Raw genomic sequence first — 18,411 nt, 5'->3', positions numbered from 1 at the left:
ATCTTCCCTTTAAAGAAAATTGAACATTTGTGGAATTTGAAGATTGATAAATAATTATTGTACAATGAGAAGATCGTCGTAATGTGAACATTTTAATGCCATTGCTACATTGCTCTTACTAGTCTTACACTACATGTATGCCTCGCCCTTGAAAAACAATCCTCATAATCTGAATTAAAAATTATTTAATTAAGACAATAAAAGAAAGACAAATTTGGAATTTTGCAAGATTACAATGTTTTATTTTAATGCTAATTCCGTTGCTATTTGCCAGCCAGCCGTAAAGTGCGAGGGAGTACATGTTTGTAAATTATATAGATGAAATTTGCAATTATTTCTTTATAACCAAAAAGCAACGGAAAAACTACACTTTTTTTATCATATTTATTCTGCGCAAGCAGCAGGCTTTTGAGGCGATCTGTAGACGGGGCTCCACCCCAGGATCCATTGACCATGGCCGACTTCATGAAGGTAGCCAAGTCCAAGATTGACGCCTCGGCCGGCGAGCTGAACACCATAAGCCAGGAGATCTGGTCCCACCCGGAGCTGAACTTCAACGAGCACCACGCCCACGAGGTGCTGACGGACTACCTGGAGAAGGAAGGGTTCAACGTGGAGCGTCACTTTGTGCTGGATACAGCTTTCAGGTTGGCGTGCTGGGTCCATTTTAATGCAATCTGCTCATAGGTGGGCGGGGGTGGGGGAGAAGGGGGAGGGGCCACGCATCTTATCAACATGCTGGAAAACCTCTCTGCACATGTCGGCTTGCACCCGATATGCGGATGCAAGTTAAATCATCAGCATGGCTGTCTGGCAAATTGAATTTGTGGGGAAAAGATTTGGTAAACCCTGCCCCCCCCCCCCCCAAAAAAAAATGTCTTGCTTCACCACTGTTTAGCCCTTCTAAGAAGTTGTTACACATAGCAGAAACATTTAAAGTTATCCTATTTAATGTATGTTTGACCATTAATGCCTTTATTTCATTGTACTCTTCCAATAAACTGGTGCTCAAATTTGTTTGTACCTTTTTCATCATCGCAGACCCCTGCAACAGACAAGATAAATAAGCTTTTTAAATCCTTAGTGGTAAAGGGTCTTAAAAGCTAAAATATTTTCTTTCCATTTTTTGATAAATGTTTGAAAAAAAAATTGTTATTTGGTCAATAACAGCCAAGTTCCAAACTTCACACTGCAAAGAAAGGCCAAGTACATGTAGGTTTCAAATGTACTGCATTTAAGGACATTTTCATTGGTTTTGTTTTTACAGGGCAACGTTTGGTTCCGACAACGCTGGGCCCAACATTTGCGTGATCTGCGAGTACGACGCCCTGCCAGAGATTGGCCATGCCTGTGGGCATAATCTGATCGCAGAGTGTGGCGTGGCCGCCGGGATCGGCATAAAGGCTGCATTGGAGGCTAGCGGAAATAAATACGGAAAGGTCGGCAACTTGCATGTTACTTCCTCTTCAGTGCAGTAATAAAAAAAATTACAATGCAACTATGTTAAGTTATACATGTATAAAAGCTTCACAGAATACCATGAAGGAATCTCAAATACATTCAAGCCCCCCTCGGCCCTTGAATTAGGCAGTGCTAAATCAGACCAATTTGGCAAAAGATGGTTCAGGCTTATGTTTTTAAATCAAGGTGCTCAGTTTACGTGGACCACATTTATCAGTGAAAGCATTGAATTTGTGGTCTGCGGGTAATTCTGCAGGTTATGGGTTCGAGTCCAGCCTGCGGCTATGGTGCCTGTGCCCTTGGGCAAGGCACTTTGTCACTCATTGCTTCTCCCCACCCAGGAGTTAATTGGTACTTCTCACCTGTGAGGGCAGATATGGTTATTGATGTGGGTATTGATTTAAGCTGCTTTGCGCCGAAATGGCAGCATCGAGCTTTATACTTTCCAGGGAGCTGAGATGGTATTTGGGAATGTATTTTGACCAGGGTAATAATGATGTAGCGTCTTGAGCACCAATAATGGTGTGCTCTATAAATACCCATTATTATTACTATTATTATTATTATTAATGTGCACTGACTTGATGATAATACTTGATTCTTCTGTATCTTTTTTTTGTGTTCTAGGTGACGGTACTAGGGACACCAGGTGAAGAGGGAGGCGGCGGCAAGAAACGTCTCATCAAGGCCAATGCCTTTGTTGGCATTGCTGTAGCCATGATGGCTCATCCTTACAGATACAACGTGCCACGCCCTATTGCTCTGTCAATGACAGTGTAAGACTCTTGAATTACTTGTTTGTGAGTGGCCTAAAGACAAATCTGGCGGCAGCCATTTTCTGTGGTGGCGCAAGGCTCGCATGAGTTACGCTCAGGTAGTACACACGCACTCCGGGCTCCTTCGACTAATAGGAATTACCAAGATGCGCCTCGTCTTTAAGAACCATGCAGCATGCGCCTGAGCGTGACACCACCGCAGTAAAAGCTTTCATTTCTGGTCGCCGGATTCCACTATACATTAAATGGCTGAGCACAAAATTTGCCAAAAACTCAAAAATGAATTGGCAAATTATTTTGCAATAGCTTTAAGTTTGTACAGTAACAGTTGTATTAAGTTGTACAGTGGTTGTAACTTTACAAAATTGTCAAGCATCCTTTGAAATGGTAGAGCCTTATGTGATTGTCATTTTCAAGAATGAGGAATTCTTTATCAATTTCCAACGATAGCTAAGCCAAACGATCATTAAAAAAAAATGGGAGGGGGGGGGGCAGAACACTGTCTGCTACCAATTACTGGCTCCCATATATCCCTCCATTTCTTAAACTTACAGCAAATGCTTTGGTCCACAAGAAAACACTTGACTAAACCTCTACAGTAGTGATGGCCATTGCTATGGGTGTCACGTATGGATCGTGATGGCCCGTGGTAGAGCAATCTGGGTGAGCTACTCGAATGCACCCATTGTCAACGTGGATTTCCAAAGTTGCAATTTCAGATTTGACAATTGGATTTTGTTGGCAGTCTGGTTATCAAGTTCCAAGGCAAGGCTTCCCATGCTGCAGCAGCTCCGTGGGATGGCAACAATGCACTGGATGCGGCCGTCACGTGCTACCAGTCCATCTCCAACATGAGGCAGCAGATGAAACCAGCGTGCAGAGTTCACGGTACAAAAAAAATGGTTTCTTATTTAAAGCACTTCGTACCAAAGTGTGGAAAAGCTAGAATTATATGCCCTGTTCATCGGGTAAGGCCACTTTTCTGCGGCAGATCAAGATCACAGCTTCACCCCATCAGGTACCCATTTTATGGGTGGAGAGAGACAATTGTAGTGAAGTGTCTTGACCACCAACATAAGCGCCGTGTTCCTAGTCCGGGTTTGAACCCGTGTATCATCACACTCATGAATCCGACGCCTTTACCTTTGGATCGCAACCCTCCACATTTGGTGTGTGTACATTACACACAGTGAATGTTTAACTTTGCTATTCGTGCGCAAACGTAAATTGCATCACAAACCAACCCTTAGATTACCGTTGGTCCTCTATCGAACCTGCTCAAACGATTTTCTTTTGTCGTAGGGATTTTCACCAATGGGGGCGCTGCTCCTAACATCATTCCCGAGCAGGCAGAGTTGACCTACTACCTGCGTGCCGTTGACGAAAACGAGCTCGCCATGCTGAAGAAGAAAGTTGAGGCTTGCGCTGAGGGTGCTGCCATAGCAACCGAATGCAAGGTTGGTGCCAAATTTTGACAACAATAACGGTCCAAACTACAGCATTTGTGTGATGCAACTAGTTATGCAACAATTTTTTTTACAAAAAAAATTTTTTTTTCCATTTTGTGGAGACCAGAAAGTGGCCTTCTAAACTGACTTTATTTTTTAGAATTGTCACTGAAGTTGTTAATCATGCGTCCTAAATTGTGTCACTCATTTTAGGTGGATGTTAAATTTCACGATGGATATGCTAACATCAACCAAAACAATGCTCTTGGTTCACTGTACGAGAAATACGTTCACGAAATAGCGGTAGACTTTCCCATCGATCCCTCTGTGTTGTCCAAGCCCTGTGGATCCACAGACTTTGGGAACGTTTCCTACGTACTGCCCGGGATCCATCCTTCTTACCGTATTCCCACCGATGCAGCTAACCATTCTAGAAAATTTACTGAATCTTCAGGTAGTTTCCAAAATTGAAACGTTTCCGTCATTCATATTCAAGCTTGGTTAACATCCAATATTAATTGCTCCACAACCAATGCTGTCATTACAGTGACATTTGTCATGAAATCAAACAGTTGTAGTAAAATATCCTGCTCAAGGACAATTTCCGTGTGAAGGGTTTTTGGTAAACACACTGAAGGCTCTGCCACCTCGTACTATGTGTCATACAAAAAACATCCTACTTTTGATACTAAACTACTCTGTTGTTCACCAATGGAAATAAACCAAAATTTAAGAACATGTTAACAAGGCATGACAAATTTTATAGAGCGAGTTTCATCAGCTATGCGCAAGAGGGTGTGATTTAAACACTTCAATTAAAAATATAGTCACTTTCAGAATCTGCCACTTTCGACTTGGTGTCCTCCAATGTCGATGCAGTGCTGGAGTTGGTGGTGGAAGGCGTTTGCTGCAGTCAAAAGCTTCTGAAGGAATGCAGGATCACCCCTGATGTCATTGCACACCTCGATCATTTGGCGCAACACACGATCAAGGAGGTGTGCAACGACATCAGGGATGATCCTGCATAATTCCTTCAGAAGCTTTCGGCTGCAGCACGTGCCTTCCGCCGTCATCTCCAGAGCTGTAACGACATTCTGAAAGTGAGATTTTTTTTCGTACAGCATTTAAATCTCACCCTCTTCCACAAAGCTGATGAAAGTCGCTCCATAGATTTTGTCATGCCTTGTTTACATGATCTGAAATTTTGTTTTAATTCCATTAGTAATAAACAGAGTTATTTAGGATGAAATGTAGTACATGTTTTTAGCCACAAATATATCTGCCGGTTCATTTTCTTGAAACAAGTAAGCCTATCATTACGTAGTCGGTTAAGCCAGCTGTTCATGCTTTGATATAATCAATCTCCAAAATCGTTCCTACTTCCCTGTCGCTTTGCTGCATTGCTCACTTGGAGGTTAATGTTGAAGTTGAAGCCATGCATTCCAAGCTCCTGACCAATGACGTTGTGGCCACTCTCTATGAGAAGTATGCCACGGAACTTGGGATCGAGCCCAAGAACGGCCAACAGATCAAGACGCTGCTGGCCACAGATTTTGGGGACACGTCTCGGGCCGTGCCGAGTATCTCTCCAATGTACTCGGTTGAGAACAGTACCCCGCTCACTTTATTGGAATTCAAAGCAGCTGCAGGTAAAAGAACGGGAAGTAGGGTTTGGTCATAATCTCTTTTCCAGTAATCTTATCTTGGTATTGGAGGTGTAGACATTGGTATGTCATATCGGGTTCGTACACAATTGGTCACATTACTTGTGTGCCTTGAGCATCGCATGCCTACCAACTACATTGTTAATGCACAGAGGTAGCACATGTACTCGGTTTTAACTAAAAAGAAATTTGTTGCATTAGTATTTGAAAGACAAGGTGAAAATCAGCTCTGCCCCTGGAATAGATATAGTACATTGCAGTTGAAAGTTAACACTGTGAATGGGAATGGGAAATTGGATCATTATAAGGGACACCATCTTCCCAATGGGGGCACTGTTCAAAACCTATATCATGGTTAATGTTAGACAATAACTACTGATATTCGCTTTCCATGGACGTTAAAATCAACAGCCACTCGCGAAAAGAAATGGTTTTGGTGAAAAATACGCACAAATCGCAGAAAAAAAACGACTTTATGTTCTTCCAGCTAATCATGGTAACCCATACGGCTTCGCTTTTCTCCGGATGCCAAATTTCCAGGGGGGGGGGCGCGAATTATTTATGGGGGGGGGGGGAGAAATATTTTCCCACTCTGGGAAATTCTTTTTACATTTTGTGAAATAAATGGGAATTCCCTGGAAAGAGAAAAGTGTAAAGAAAAACTCCCATTCCCAGATTAACTTTGATTGCAATGCAGGAAAAATGAGGACTCCACAGTCACTGGTTCTTGCTCCACTACAAGCAGGAGTCATAGCCTGTCTTGTGTCAGTGAACAGGTGTTAATGGCTCTGTGCACAAGGACCCCCTCAATGGAAAGAAGGGGAGAGTTGGAGAGACCAGTGGGAGAGACATTCGAACGCATTGCTGATAATGCCTGATGTTCATGCCAAGACGCTATGGGCTCCGTGCACACGTACCCCATGAACGGCCAGAAAAGGAGAATTGGGGGTGACCTAGAAGTGGTTCCCGATCAATCCACTGTGTATTTCGGATGAAGTTATTGGGGTCAGGGATTTGTCTGGGTGACCATCGCAAGTTAAATTCTAAACGATTCGAACGTATTCGCGCGTCAACGACGCCCGACGCTCACGCACGAAGACGCTGTGGCTTGGCTTTGTGAACATTCGGGATTAAACAGTCGTGCGTACTTAGCACGCGAATTACAGTGCGCACACCCGGAGTCCCCGTCCAAGGGGCTCTCAGAAGTGAAAAAAGTGTGCCTTCTTTTGTTGGCGCACTGAGCCCATAATAGTACATATTCAGAATAAAATTTTAAAGTTGTGTGTACTTCGTGCTGTACTTGTAAACAAAAAAGCTGTGTGATGATCGCAGTTTTGGAGATCTTCAGGAGATTGTCCAAGAGATACCTTTGTCATCATTGTTCATTCACAAAGGCATGATGACCTGATGAGCTTCACCGATCATTCCCTGCCCAGCACAACATTAGATAGATTCTCCTGTCTTGGCTTCAATGATTGTCTTGAGGATGATGTGTGGTCCAGCCTCTTCCAGAGCAGGAGAATCCTATAGCTGGCTTGTTGCAACGGAGAATATGGCTGCATCCGAATCAGTTGTCTAGAGCTAGGTCTAGGTCTGCGCCCATTGAAAATACGCGGGGACGCGCTGACAATAGACGTAGCCGTAGCTCTGGAAGCCCGTTTCGGACACGGCCTAAGACTAACTAACAAAAACAGAGGTTTTCTGCTAACGCTAGAAATGGGTGGGGGGAGCTAGGGTACAATACAAGAAAGTGTTGGGTTTATTTGATCCTGCCAGGAGATGTTCTTGACTATGCATAGCATCTTTGTGTAGGTCCCATCAATGGACTTGGTGTTCTCGTTGGTCAAGGCAAAGAACTCAGGCATAAAGACCTGAAAGAAGAATGGTCTTTAATGTTTGAGCGCTTTTGGATAGATAATTGCCCAGTCAAGTTTACTCAGATATTTTTGAGGCGATGTTAACGTAGCTTATCCATTTCAAGAATGAGATAACAAGATTTGAAGTGATTGAGCTACTTGAGTTATCAGAGGTCTTCAGAAGGCCTTTAAGTTGCTTCAGCTGTAAACGCCTTTAAGATGGTAGCAGGGAGATGCACTATTTCAGTGCCAGGGAAAATTTTGAAGATTTCTAAGAGGCTAGAGGTTGTGCTAGAAGGGAAATCGATTTCAAATTGTAAGTATTAAAGTTATTGCCGGGATGGAAGGAGTGACAAACATCTCGGTTACTCAGAGATCTTTGGGCAGTCGGTTCAAGACAGTGCCATATGAGGCCATGCAAGGGGATGTTGCTGAACCTCAGTCCAGACTCAGATTGTTCATAAACCAATGTATTAGCACACTCTAGAGTCACTCCTTTCAACGCATTTTGGGTTCAAACTCAGGTGGAGATGAGGAGTTCGGCCTCGTACGCCAATTTGATTACCAGTACCATTCTGGTCGCCACGTATGAAAAGTATGTCGCGGAGCTCGGTGTGCAGTGGAAAGACGAGCCTGGATTCGGTGCCGGGTCGACCGATTTCGGCAATGTGTCTTACGTGGTACCAGGCATACACCCAATGTACCATATGACAGACAGTGCCAATAACCACTCAAGGGAATTCACCGCCGATGCAGGTACACTGACGGTCTTGATGAACTTCTCGCATTTACATTTTTATTGCGTGTACTCAAAACATCACCCAAACTGAACAGAATGCAGCCCCTTTGTCTATTTCTTTGCTTGTTTGTTTCTTTGTTTGTTTTAAATATGTTTTTGTTTTACTTTGTTTTGTTTTGATTTTGCTTGTAGTCTTGAGTTTGTGTTTTGTTTGCTGCATTTACTCAGGTTCTTGAATATTCATGACTCTCAAAAAACAAGCAAACTTCACTCGATCTGCTTGCAGAAGGAGCTGCATGTAGTTGAAGATTTTTGGTTACTGTACATGCGATGAGTGTGCATTTCTATCCTCAAGTTAATGGAACAATCCAAAATGGCGCAGTCTAAAACTTTCAGATTCTGTCTAATATAAGCAGAGACCCAAAATTTGGCGAAGTTCAGATTGGCTTTCAATGTGAACTCTGTACGCATGGGCTTTTCAGTAAATCCTCTCATACTATAGAACTGCCACAGCTGAAATCCTATTAATTGCTGCATCTGTCCACAGCTTATTCACATGTAGGTTGGATACTGACCGTAGTAATTTAGGACTGTGAGTAGCAGTTAATAGTCCCTTAATATGATGGTCTTTTATAGCATGTTTTAGCCAGTAAACATAACAAGACAGGTATTCAAAAGCTACTCTACCCCATGGGTGAGCGCGGACAAGGGCGGATCCAGAACACATTTTTGGGGGGGGCCAAAAAAAAATTTTGGTCCCCCAAAAAAGTGGGTCTAAAAAATTACGGCGTGGGGTTCGGGGCCCGCGAGGGCCCCGAAATTTTTTTGGATTCTAGATGCTCTGTGGTGCGATCTGAGGCAATTTCTGACCACTTTAACCAATTTTTTTTGAGGAAAAGATGGTGGTGTACTCATTGCCTGCCTTTATTGCGATGTCACATTAAAAAAAAAAAATTGGTTTCGTTTTGGGGGGGGCCATGGCCCCCTTTGGCCCCCCCCTGGATCCGCCCTTGAGCGCGGACATCCCACAGCTTCTTACATTGCCTTGTCTTGATTCTAAACCTATTTACTTCAAGCTAAGTTGATCTTGAGTCTTGAGTGTTGAATGGCAACCGGTGCTTCAACCACCTTGAAGGCGGGAACCCAGCCTCGACTCTAGGGGCGCGTGCTCGTTCCTTACACTAACCCCTGGCTGTGATGATGACGTAAATGACGCTGAATGGCTATTCACAGCGTACTGCGCGGGCATTTCGAAGATTGCATGCCGGGCGCGCCCATAATGCGCTCGCGCTCGCGTGCTTAGCTTTGCACGTAACGTCACGTACGAAAAAAAAAATTATGATTCAAAAGTCGCGATGCCTGTATGATATGGATTATGTCAGCCGTGTTTTTCGCTAAAAAAAACCCTGTATCTGTGGTTGTAAAGGCACGAAAGGGGTACATACATTTAATACAAATCTTTGCTAATTAACACAACGTCCAAACGTTGTGTTTGAAAGGATTGATTCTTCAAAATCACAACTTTTAACATTTTAAAGATGGCGTCGGCACGTAAAACAGATAAACTGCAGCCCTAATTATAATATACCGTATTTTGGTATATTTAAATTACACAATTCCAGGGGTTACGATCGCGCAAGGCATGATGGGAAACAACATGGCGCTGCAAGATCGTACCCACGGGGCACGAGGTTGGCGGGAACCATGTACAAAAAGAGATCATTATGTGTTTGTGGCCTTTTTGGTCACAGATGTCACAGTTGATCAACTTTTTAATCATAACTTCAACAGGTACATGAACACGTTCTGATGGAGGGAGTAGTGTACATTGTAGACAGTACTTATTCTTTGGTCCCATTTAGGGAACGCAGGGAAACTTGAACTTTTGTAGAAGGGAAATCAACTTTTTAAGCCAGACAAAGGTATTGCAATGATGGAGTGTTCAAGACAGTCAAATGTGAGGTGATGTAAAGGGAATTTAAACCCTGCATTCTGAATAGTCACAGACAGTCAAAAAACTAATCCTCTTCCCCTGCCATGCCTTTAACACATGTGCATGTATGCTAGTCACCAACAGTGAGATCATATTTCAAGCAAGCACTGTGACTAGTCAAATTCAGTCAACAGACAAAAGCAGAAAAGTGGTAGGCACAGCTGGCTTATCACAATTCAAAGCATAGCTGCATCAAGTTACATTAACAGTCACAGCCAGTCAATCCTGCTCTTTATGTTGGCTGGGAGCTCTTTACTGTTAAAAAGAGTCACTCGATTGATTTTGACTGAAAAGTGAAAGGACAACTTGGCACAGAATGTATGTTTGCATAGGAGGGTTATTAATTGATCTACTTTGATAACGAATGTGTTAGCACATATGAGTGTCACTATAATCAATTATTGATTTGATACTTTGGGTTTGAAATAATCAGGTAGAGATGAGGAAACCGGTTTCGTATGCCAATGTCATTACCAACGGCATCCTAGTAGCCATCTATGAGAAGTATGCAAGTGGCCTTGGTTTTGAGTGGGACGGCCGCCATGGAATGAGCGCGGGGTCAACAGATTTTGGTGACACGTCTTACGTGGTACCAGGCATACACCCAATGTACTGTATAACAGACAGTGCCAACAACCACTCACAAGAATTTACAGCCACTGCAGGTATAATGAAATTATTTAACAAAATGTTCGTGTTGAGGTTCTGATACTTATGCAAGCATTATGCAAGCAAAATAGACTTCTTTTTTTGGTCGGTACTCCTGGGTTTTGTCATTTGTTTGTTGCTTTTGCTCAGATGCATGAATATTCATATTCCTTTCATGATTCCCTGTAAAAAAAACAACCCACGAAACAAACAAGCAAACAAACAAACAAACAGCCAAACAATCAACCCATCAAACTTCATGCAGCTTGCAGGAAGAAATTCTGGGTAAAGAGTCCTACAGCTTCAAATTTTTAGAAACCAGAAATCCTCCGACTGTTCATATGAACAGGTGCATTCCCCAAAATAAAGAACTGTCAAAAGTGGCACCGTTCAAAATTGACCTCATCTTGAAGCAGAAACATCAAATTTGACACATCTTATCCTTGGTGTACAATAAACTCTTTAGGCATGGACTTTGGTTCAGTCAGTCTCCCCATCCTATATAGACCTGCAAAACAGCTGTAAAAGATATCTTATGGATAGCTGTGTTTCCTAGGTCCAGCATTTGATACAAAGAGCAATATGTAGGACTGTTAGCAGCACTTAATAGTCAGCACTGCGTACATGTATATCCAGCATTTGGATGATCACAGTATAATATTTGGAGATCCTCAGGAGGCTGTCCACAACTCTGCAGACAACTTTTGGAGAAGGATTGATCGCAATGTTCAGAAGGCAGATGACACAGTAGATTGGGGTAATGATATGTGCGAGTATTGTACCAGCGTATTGAGCTTTTCTTGATCTCAAACGCCTTCTTGTTGATACCAGAATTGTAATCAACTTCACAAGCAGGTCTGCAAGATGTGCGGTTATGAAAGACTTGCTGCTTACTGCACTGCCACCTATCTAGGGTACTCAGAGATCTTCAGCCATTGACAGCCTTCAAAGTCCAGGCACAGACAAAATTTTAGGTGATATGAGAATAAACCCGTGCAGCTAGCACATGTTCATACAAAAAAACGTTGATAGAGTTAGGCCTACACGTCTGTGTGGTGTGTTGTACAGCAACACAAAATATTGCTCCCTCTTGAGAGAATGTGGCTGAACACTAGCAGCAAGATAAGTGACAAACCAGCCCCGTTGAAGTTTTTTTCAAAGATTATTTGATTGGCAGTTACCCTTGCTGGACTGTCTAATCTGTTGAGGATTGTAGTACTCATCAGCTCACATCTGTGTCTAAATATCAGGTAGAGATGTGGACTTGGGGCTCGAATGCCAATGTGATTACCAACAGCCTCCTGGTGGACATCTATGAGAAGTATGCTAGGGACCTTGCTGTTCACTGGAGCGAGCATGATTTGATCTTTGGTTCGACAGATTTCGGCAATACGTCTTACGTGGTACCAGGCATACACCCATTGTTCCGAATTACAGGCGGTGCCAACATCCACGCTCGTGAATTCATGGCCACTGCAGGTACACTGAAATTACGTCGCAAAATAAATGTTCTTGTCATTCTCATTGTAATTGTAAAAAAAAAACTAAGATCATGGTTCAACTTGAATGGACTGCTGTATGGTTCTGGGCCCTTTGAGCAGTCTTAGGTTGTGATTGTTTGGTTGCATTCGCTCAGATGCATGTATAGTCCATAACTTTTTGAGTTATCTTGTCAACAGACAAACCAACAAACAAACCAACGCCGACGAAAACACAACCTCCTGGGCAGAGGAAATATAGGGCTATCCAAAATTGCCCAATTAAAAATAGAGCTGTTTCCTCAAGCAGAAACTTCAAATTTCACCATGCTTATCATTGGCTTACAATAAACTCTTTATGCACGGGAATCTGATCAGTCAGTCTCCCCATCCTATAGACCTGTCATTGCTGTAAATAATTTAGCCTGAAATCAGAACATTAGCTTGGGTTTGTGTTAGTTCATGACATGCATCTCTATTCACCGGCTCACAGTGTTTAAATATCAGATAGAGATGTGGACTTACGGCTCATATGCAACTGTGATTACCACCAGCCTCCTGATGGACATCTATGAGAATTATACTAGGGACCTCGCCGTTCACTGGAGCGAACATGATTTGAACTTTGCATCAACAGATTTCAGCAATACGTACCAGGAATTCATCCATTATTCCGAATTACAGATAGTGCCAGCATCCACTCTCGTGAATTTGTAGCCTTTGCAGGTACTTCGAAGTAACATAACAATTATGTGTCTTCAGCTTATTGATGACCTGAGCATGCAGATCGTCTATATCTGAAACGTTGCGCTTCTGCTGATGCTTGAGCTTTGATATGAGTTGTACTAACAATTATTGCATTTTCTTAAACTTTTTTTTGGGTGTGAATTGGTGATTTGGTTATTGGGTTTGCTTTAGGTCTTGAATATGCATTGACCCTTACCTAGCACAACAATCAAACTCAAATATAAAGGAAGGACCAAGCATTTTGGTTTCCAGGGAGGTGCCATATTGCAGATATTCTAAGCAAATAAACCCTTTCGTTGATGTCCGCATAAAACCAATTCACTATCTGTGAGTGGCTCAATTTTTTGTCACAAATTCCAGGTATTCCTCTGAGAAACCACCGTCAAAAGCCATTGTCAGCAATGGCGAAAGCAGAAACAGGCAAAACTTGATAAGAAGAATCACTTTATTTTGTGAAAAGCATCCAAATCATAATGGGGATAAAATTCCTGGGCTAAATTTGGGTATAATCCAGAATTTTGGGGGCTTTTTGCCTGTGCAGAATTGTGCCTGAGGAGAGACAAACATCTCAGAAACCAAGAACCGAAAATCTTGGCCCAACTTCAGTGTGACAAGCAGCACAGAATTCTTCACTCAAAAAATCATTGTTCTGTGCTTACAATGCTAGCAAAGAAAATGTGCGCTTTCTCAGTTTGCAAAGAATTCTTACAGGGTGTACACTTGTGCAGAAGGTGAAAATTCCGTACTAATCTATCAAATGCACTAATTGGTTACTGTAGTTACTCCAAATTTTCTGCTAGCGGTATCCAGAACCACCAAATTGGGCCCTGATCTCATTCCTTCCTTCTGTCAGGTGGAAATTGATGCATCGGGCATATCATACGCCAACCTAATCACCAATGACGGACTGTCCATCATGTATGAAGCACACGCACAGGGGATGGGTGTTGAGTTTAGCCGTGACGAGGCTTTGAGACGAGGGGGCTCCACGGACATGGGCAACGTGTCCTACGTTGTTCCCAGTATCCAACCCAAATTTACCCCGGGCTCGGGAGACGCGGCTATCCACACAAGACCATTTGCATCAGTAGCAGGTCTGTAGTATGCGCTGCCGAAGCGTGACGTCACTTCCCTTCCAAAGTCAAGCTTACTTAATCCTGCTGGACAACAGTTCACGCGCATTCCTTGGCAACGCATTCCACGTAGGTTAAACACACACGATCACCGACACCAATTTTACATGCTGAATGTATAGAAAATTGTCACCACTAAGTACCTGAAAATGGAGGAGTGCTTTACAGCAGAGCTGTCCTCACACTATCGAGAACTGTTGTACACTTGCTTCGCTTCCTGAAGGAGTTTCAAGCCAAATATACACCGTGGGTTTACAGCTGCCTCAGCAAAACATCGATCGTTTTCACGTAGGCCAATGCAGTGCACGTGATCTGGTGACCATAGTGGGGCCGAGTTGACCTGGGTGATGTCATGACTTTGACAGTGTATTGGGATAGGGACTGACTGAACAAAAGGCCTATGCGTAGAGAGAAATTTGGCGGCAAACTCGTACCATTGCTTCACTCCAACACCTGTCGTACTTGTCATGCATGCATTTCACTTCCACTCATCATGTTGCTGCACCAAACTGCTTGCATTTGATCATTTTATCCATCCATAATTTCTTGTAAGCTTCATGTTGCAAAAAAAAAGAAGTCAGGTCAGGTATCTCCTCAAACAAATAACAAGGGAAGAACAAATGAACAAGAATTAGAACAATGATGGTACAGCAAATTTACACGACTTTGATTAAAGCGTATTTAGTGGGGAACAATTCCTGACCTCTTTCCTGTTGTGACATTGTAATTATTAACAGTCCAGGCTGCAAATGACTAATCATTGCCACCTATCCATGAAACAATGTTTCTTTTGTTGGTTTAACAACAAAGTCCATCACAAGTCCTGCAGTCCCAAGTCAAGTCCAAACACTTCAACTAAACTTTGACAAATGCAGTCCTTGGTGGATGTTCATCCCTTCTTGTGGCTGGACTTGTTGAAGAACTTGCAATATATTGACCCGGACTTGTGATGGACTCAACCACAACACTGTCATTTATTGGCAAAACATTCACTTGCTCCCGCTCAAGGTGCCCCCGAGGCTCAGGCCCCGACGTTGATCCAGGCCAAAGCGCTAGCCATGACGGCCATCGAGCTGCTCCAACCCAGCGGGCAAGACACCCTCAAGAAGATACAGAAGGAATTCAAGGAGACCGTCAGCAAGCTTCCAATGCCCGATATGGGTGATTAACTCCTTTGTAGCCTCTCTATTGCCCCCAAACACCCTAGCACTGTATGGTTATCAGCTATGGATTTATTCAGGAAATAAATACAATGTTATAAAATGTTATACAATGTATACAATGTTATACAATGTATACAGTTGCTAGTGGGTTAAAGGAGGATGTGATTGGACAGAGGTGGTGGTAAGTGTGCTTCCATGGTTTAATATTATTAACTTGCACAAGTAATTGATGTGATGAGAGACATGTGTACGCAGTGGAGCATGCAAATTGACCTAAAAAAAATTGCAGGGTTCAAATCCTGCTGTTTGCCATGCATTGTGTCCTTAGGCAAGACACTTAACCCAGATGTTAACTCTCTATCTAGCAAGGAGTGTACACCGATACTGGATTTATAAGCTTTGAGATAACCTGCGTTTAGACGTCAGGGTTTGGAACATGTACATCCAACAAGGTTCTTGCTAATCGAAAGTGTTACGAGATTATTCACAAGTAATGGATAACTTGCGGAACTAAATTTAATGTACAACTCTTTAAAACTGGGTTCATGTTTTCATGTTTACATGTTTACCTGTCATGAATCATGCATTACAATCTCCACAAAGTATATTTGCACTTTGATGATCGTATTGAAGAGAGAGAAAAAAAAAGACTATCCATGATTATTATTGTGCTTTAAATACAAAGTTTAAATTTTACTTTGCAATGATTTAAGTTGTTGTTGGCCAGTATGGTATGCATCAATAATTTTCTAAGAATTATGGTATGTATTTTTGATAAGGATTGTGAATTAGTATTAGATATACATACATGAATAATTTAGGGATGTGTTAAATAAATTCCTGAGTTTTGTTGCTCTGCATACATATGGGAAGTATTAAAATACGAATTATTTTAAGAAGAATTAAGTTACATTTACATTTAGCTTTTAATTAAGCCTAGCTATCTGAAATCAACCAAATCCTAGAGTTCAAAACTGTATACATTTTCAGAACTTACATAAATTTAAATTTTAAATTTTAGAAATATGACAACCAGCACGGGTTGAAATATATATTTTAGTAGGGAGATTGTGACTTTCAGAAAATTCATGCAGTGTACATTTTATATTGTTACATTTAGAATTTTCCTGACTTTTGAGTGCAAATGATTTTAAGTTCAGTTAATATGTTGAAAGCATAATAGTTAAAATAATTTATGTAAGAAAAAGGTGTTCCTCCAAATCACACTACAGACATACTGCACGTGTTTTGACGTTAAATCGTTATAGGTGGTTGTTTTATTGCACAGTATCAAAATGTTCTTTCACCTAAAATGTACAATTGTTTTCTAATCTACTGGTGAACAAATTACATAAGTTCTTTTCTACTCAAGTTCTCGCAAAGAAATTACTCGCAATTAGTCAAATACTTGCAAGTAGTCAACTGAATTCCCATAAAAGCAGAAAAATGACATACATGTTAGTATGATGGGAAGTAACTTACAAGCAAATAGCGTGCAAGTCACATCACATTCTTCAGCGCTGAGATATCCTTACTGTGTAACGTTTTGAGTCATTTGCTTGAATTTTTTGAGTTTTTTTGTTTTTTTGGACAAAGGAGAGAGAGGCGGAGGGAGTGATTCCCTGTTTGCAGGGGACGTATTAAGCCGTGAACCCTAAACCCTAAATTGGTACTTGTGAGAACCGGCTTCTACTTGTGCCAGGACGAGTACTCAAGAAGATGAAAAACCATGAGTAGAATGAGTAGCATATACTACTCGCGAGTACTCAAGTAATATCCAATCCCTGAAAGAATACAATTCTTTTTCAGGTAACTTGACAACTCTGAAATAAAAAACATCTCTCATTACAAAATTTTACTAATTCAACAGAATATAATTCTTTTTCTGGTATTAGATTTCGTTGATCAGTAAATAGCATAATTTAATGTTATATTCGTCATATTATTATTTTTTAACAATTCTGTATTCTTATAAATTAAAAAAAAAAAATTCAAATCGTAAACAAAAAATTCAGCCACAATTTGTTTGTTCAATTTGTATGAAATATACAACAGATTGACATAAATGATGTGCCCTAATTTTGTACACTTTACATCAGGAATGCATAATAAATTTCACTGAAATTGACAGAATTTGACTTATAAATAGTTTTTCTTACGCATCTCTGTATTTGGTTTTCACAATTTACTTCAAGTTAATAATAACTGGGGGGGGGGGGGCGCTAATCATCCTTACTGGCAATTGAGAAACTGAATTGCGTAGAGCGCGACCACAATGTACATATAGTCGAGCCGCTCGCATGTAAAGGCGGCTTTGGCAGCCAGCCACATCAACCCATATATGACCACGGAGCACAGCCTGAGATGGGAAGTGTTTGATTTTTCCAGAGGGAGGAAAACCGGAGGGCCCAGAGAAAAACCCTCGTGGCACAGGTGAGAACTCTATACCCACATACGGCAAGAATGGTCCGCGGATGGGATTCGAACCAGGGCCACAGTGGTGAGAGGCCCTTTATGCACGAGCCAACCATGCCACCCGAAACATTAATTCACATTACTAATGTCATTATTTGTATTGGCGTATTATCCTTCTACGAAAGTTAGAGCTATTTTTTTCACGCTGTCAAACTCATGGGACCTGCTCTCCCCTGTTATTGAAATATTGCTAGTTATCACTTATATCATGATCATATCGGTACATATTTACAGAACAAAGTTACAGAACCGTTGAAGACTTCAATGACATACGGCTTACGCCTCTGCTGATGGGTCCTTCACATTCTGAAAGGCGAAATGCAAACATTTTGTTAAGTCACAATGGGATAGTGATTTTCTGTTTATAATTTTGTCGTCTTCTTTTCCTTTTCATTTGAATACAAATAGAAACCACAGGTACAAATCGTATTTAATGTTTTGTTTAAAGAAGGCGGTAAGAGTGTGCTGTAGCAGTTTTGTGTGGTTTTTAAAACCTGGCTGCAGATAATGGTCCGAGCCTAAGGTAAGGGCTGTTATCGGTGACCAGGGCCCAGCTGCTTAACGGTTTGCAGAAAAGTTGTGCTTAGCATAGCAGAAAAATTTGGTAATCTTACGCACTATTTCACGGCGTTGATGTGCTAACGGTCACATGCGCATGGAGATTTCTAGTGTTACGTCACTAAGTTAAGCAAATTTTTCCTCTGAGGTAAGTGTGCTTTTTTCTAGTGCTTATGCTTACGGTCAAGGCTGTGTTAGCAGAAAATTGTCTTAGCAGCAAGCCAAGTTTTTGCCATTAGATAAATATTCTCAAAATAGCCATGTACATGTAG

The 18,411-nt window shown here is 41.7% G+C and overlaps 2 protein-coding genes across 6 annotated transcripts in view; one reads left to right on the top strand and one right to left on the bottom strand.

Annotated features, from left to right (window-relative positions):
• The first annotated feature begins 377 nt into the window (after positions 1 to 377).
• On the top strand, positions 378 to 16,694 carry LOC119722338 (peptidase M20 domain-containing protein 2-like). 5 transcript variants are annotated; one of them, XM_038192393.1, is made up of 7 exons: positions 378 to 647; positions 1,268 to 1,439; positions 2,089 to 2,237; positions 2,983 to 3,125; positions 3,540 to 3,694; positions 7,730 to 7,961; positions 14,952 to 16,694. In XM_038192393.1, the coding sequence occupies exons 1-7, from the start codon at positions 454 to 456 to the stop codon at positions 15,110 to 15,112; spliced, it is 1,206 nt and encodes a 401-aa protein (XP_038048321.1). In that variant the 5' UTR covers positions 378 to 453; the 3' UTR covers positions 15,113 to 16,694. The 5 variants fall into 5 exon arrangements, with proteins under 5 accessions (XP_038048321.1, XP_038048318.1, XP_038048322.1 ...); XM_038192390.1 differs by lacking the exon at positions 7,730 to 7,961 and adding an exon at positions 13,664 to 13,904 and having other exon boundaries at positions 379 to 647; XM_038192394.1 differs by lacking the exon at positions 7,730 to 7,961 and adding an exon at positions 11,836 to 12,064 and having other exon boundaries at positions 379 to 647.
• LOC119722337 (sorting nexin-14-like) overlaps positions 16,351 to 18,411 on the bottom strand; it is a 29,631-nt gene continuing 27,570 nt past the window's right edge. Inside the window, exon 30 of the mRNA XM_038192389.1 lies at positions 16,351 to 17,887. Within this exon, the coding sequence (XP_038048317.1) occupies positions 17,858 to 17,887 (30 nt within the window). The 3' untranslated portion in view covers positions 16,351 to 17,857. The remainder of the gene's footprint in view (positions 17,888 to 18,411) is intronic.

This window comes from Patiria miniata, unplaced genomic scaffold (genome assembly GCF_015706575.1).
Source record: "Patiria miniata isolate m_02_andy unplaced genomic scaffold, ASM1570657v1 HiC_scaffold_15, whole genome shotgun sequence".
Taxonomy (NCBI): domain Eukaryota; kingdom Metazoa; phylum Echinodermata; class Asteroidea; order Valvatida; family Asterinidae; genus Patiria; species Patiria miniata.
This window is presented reverse-complemented; position numbering and strand designations above follow the sequence as displayed.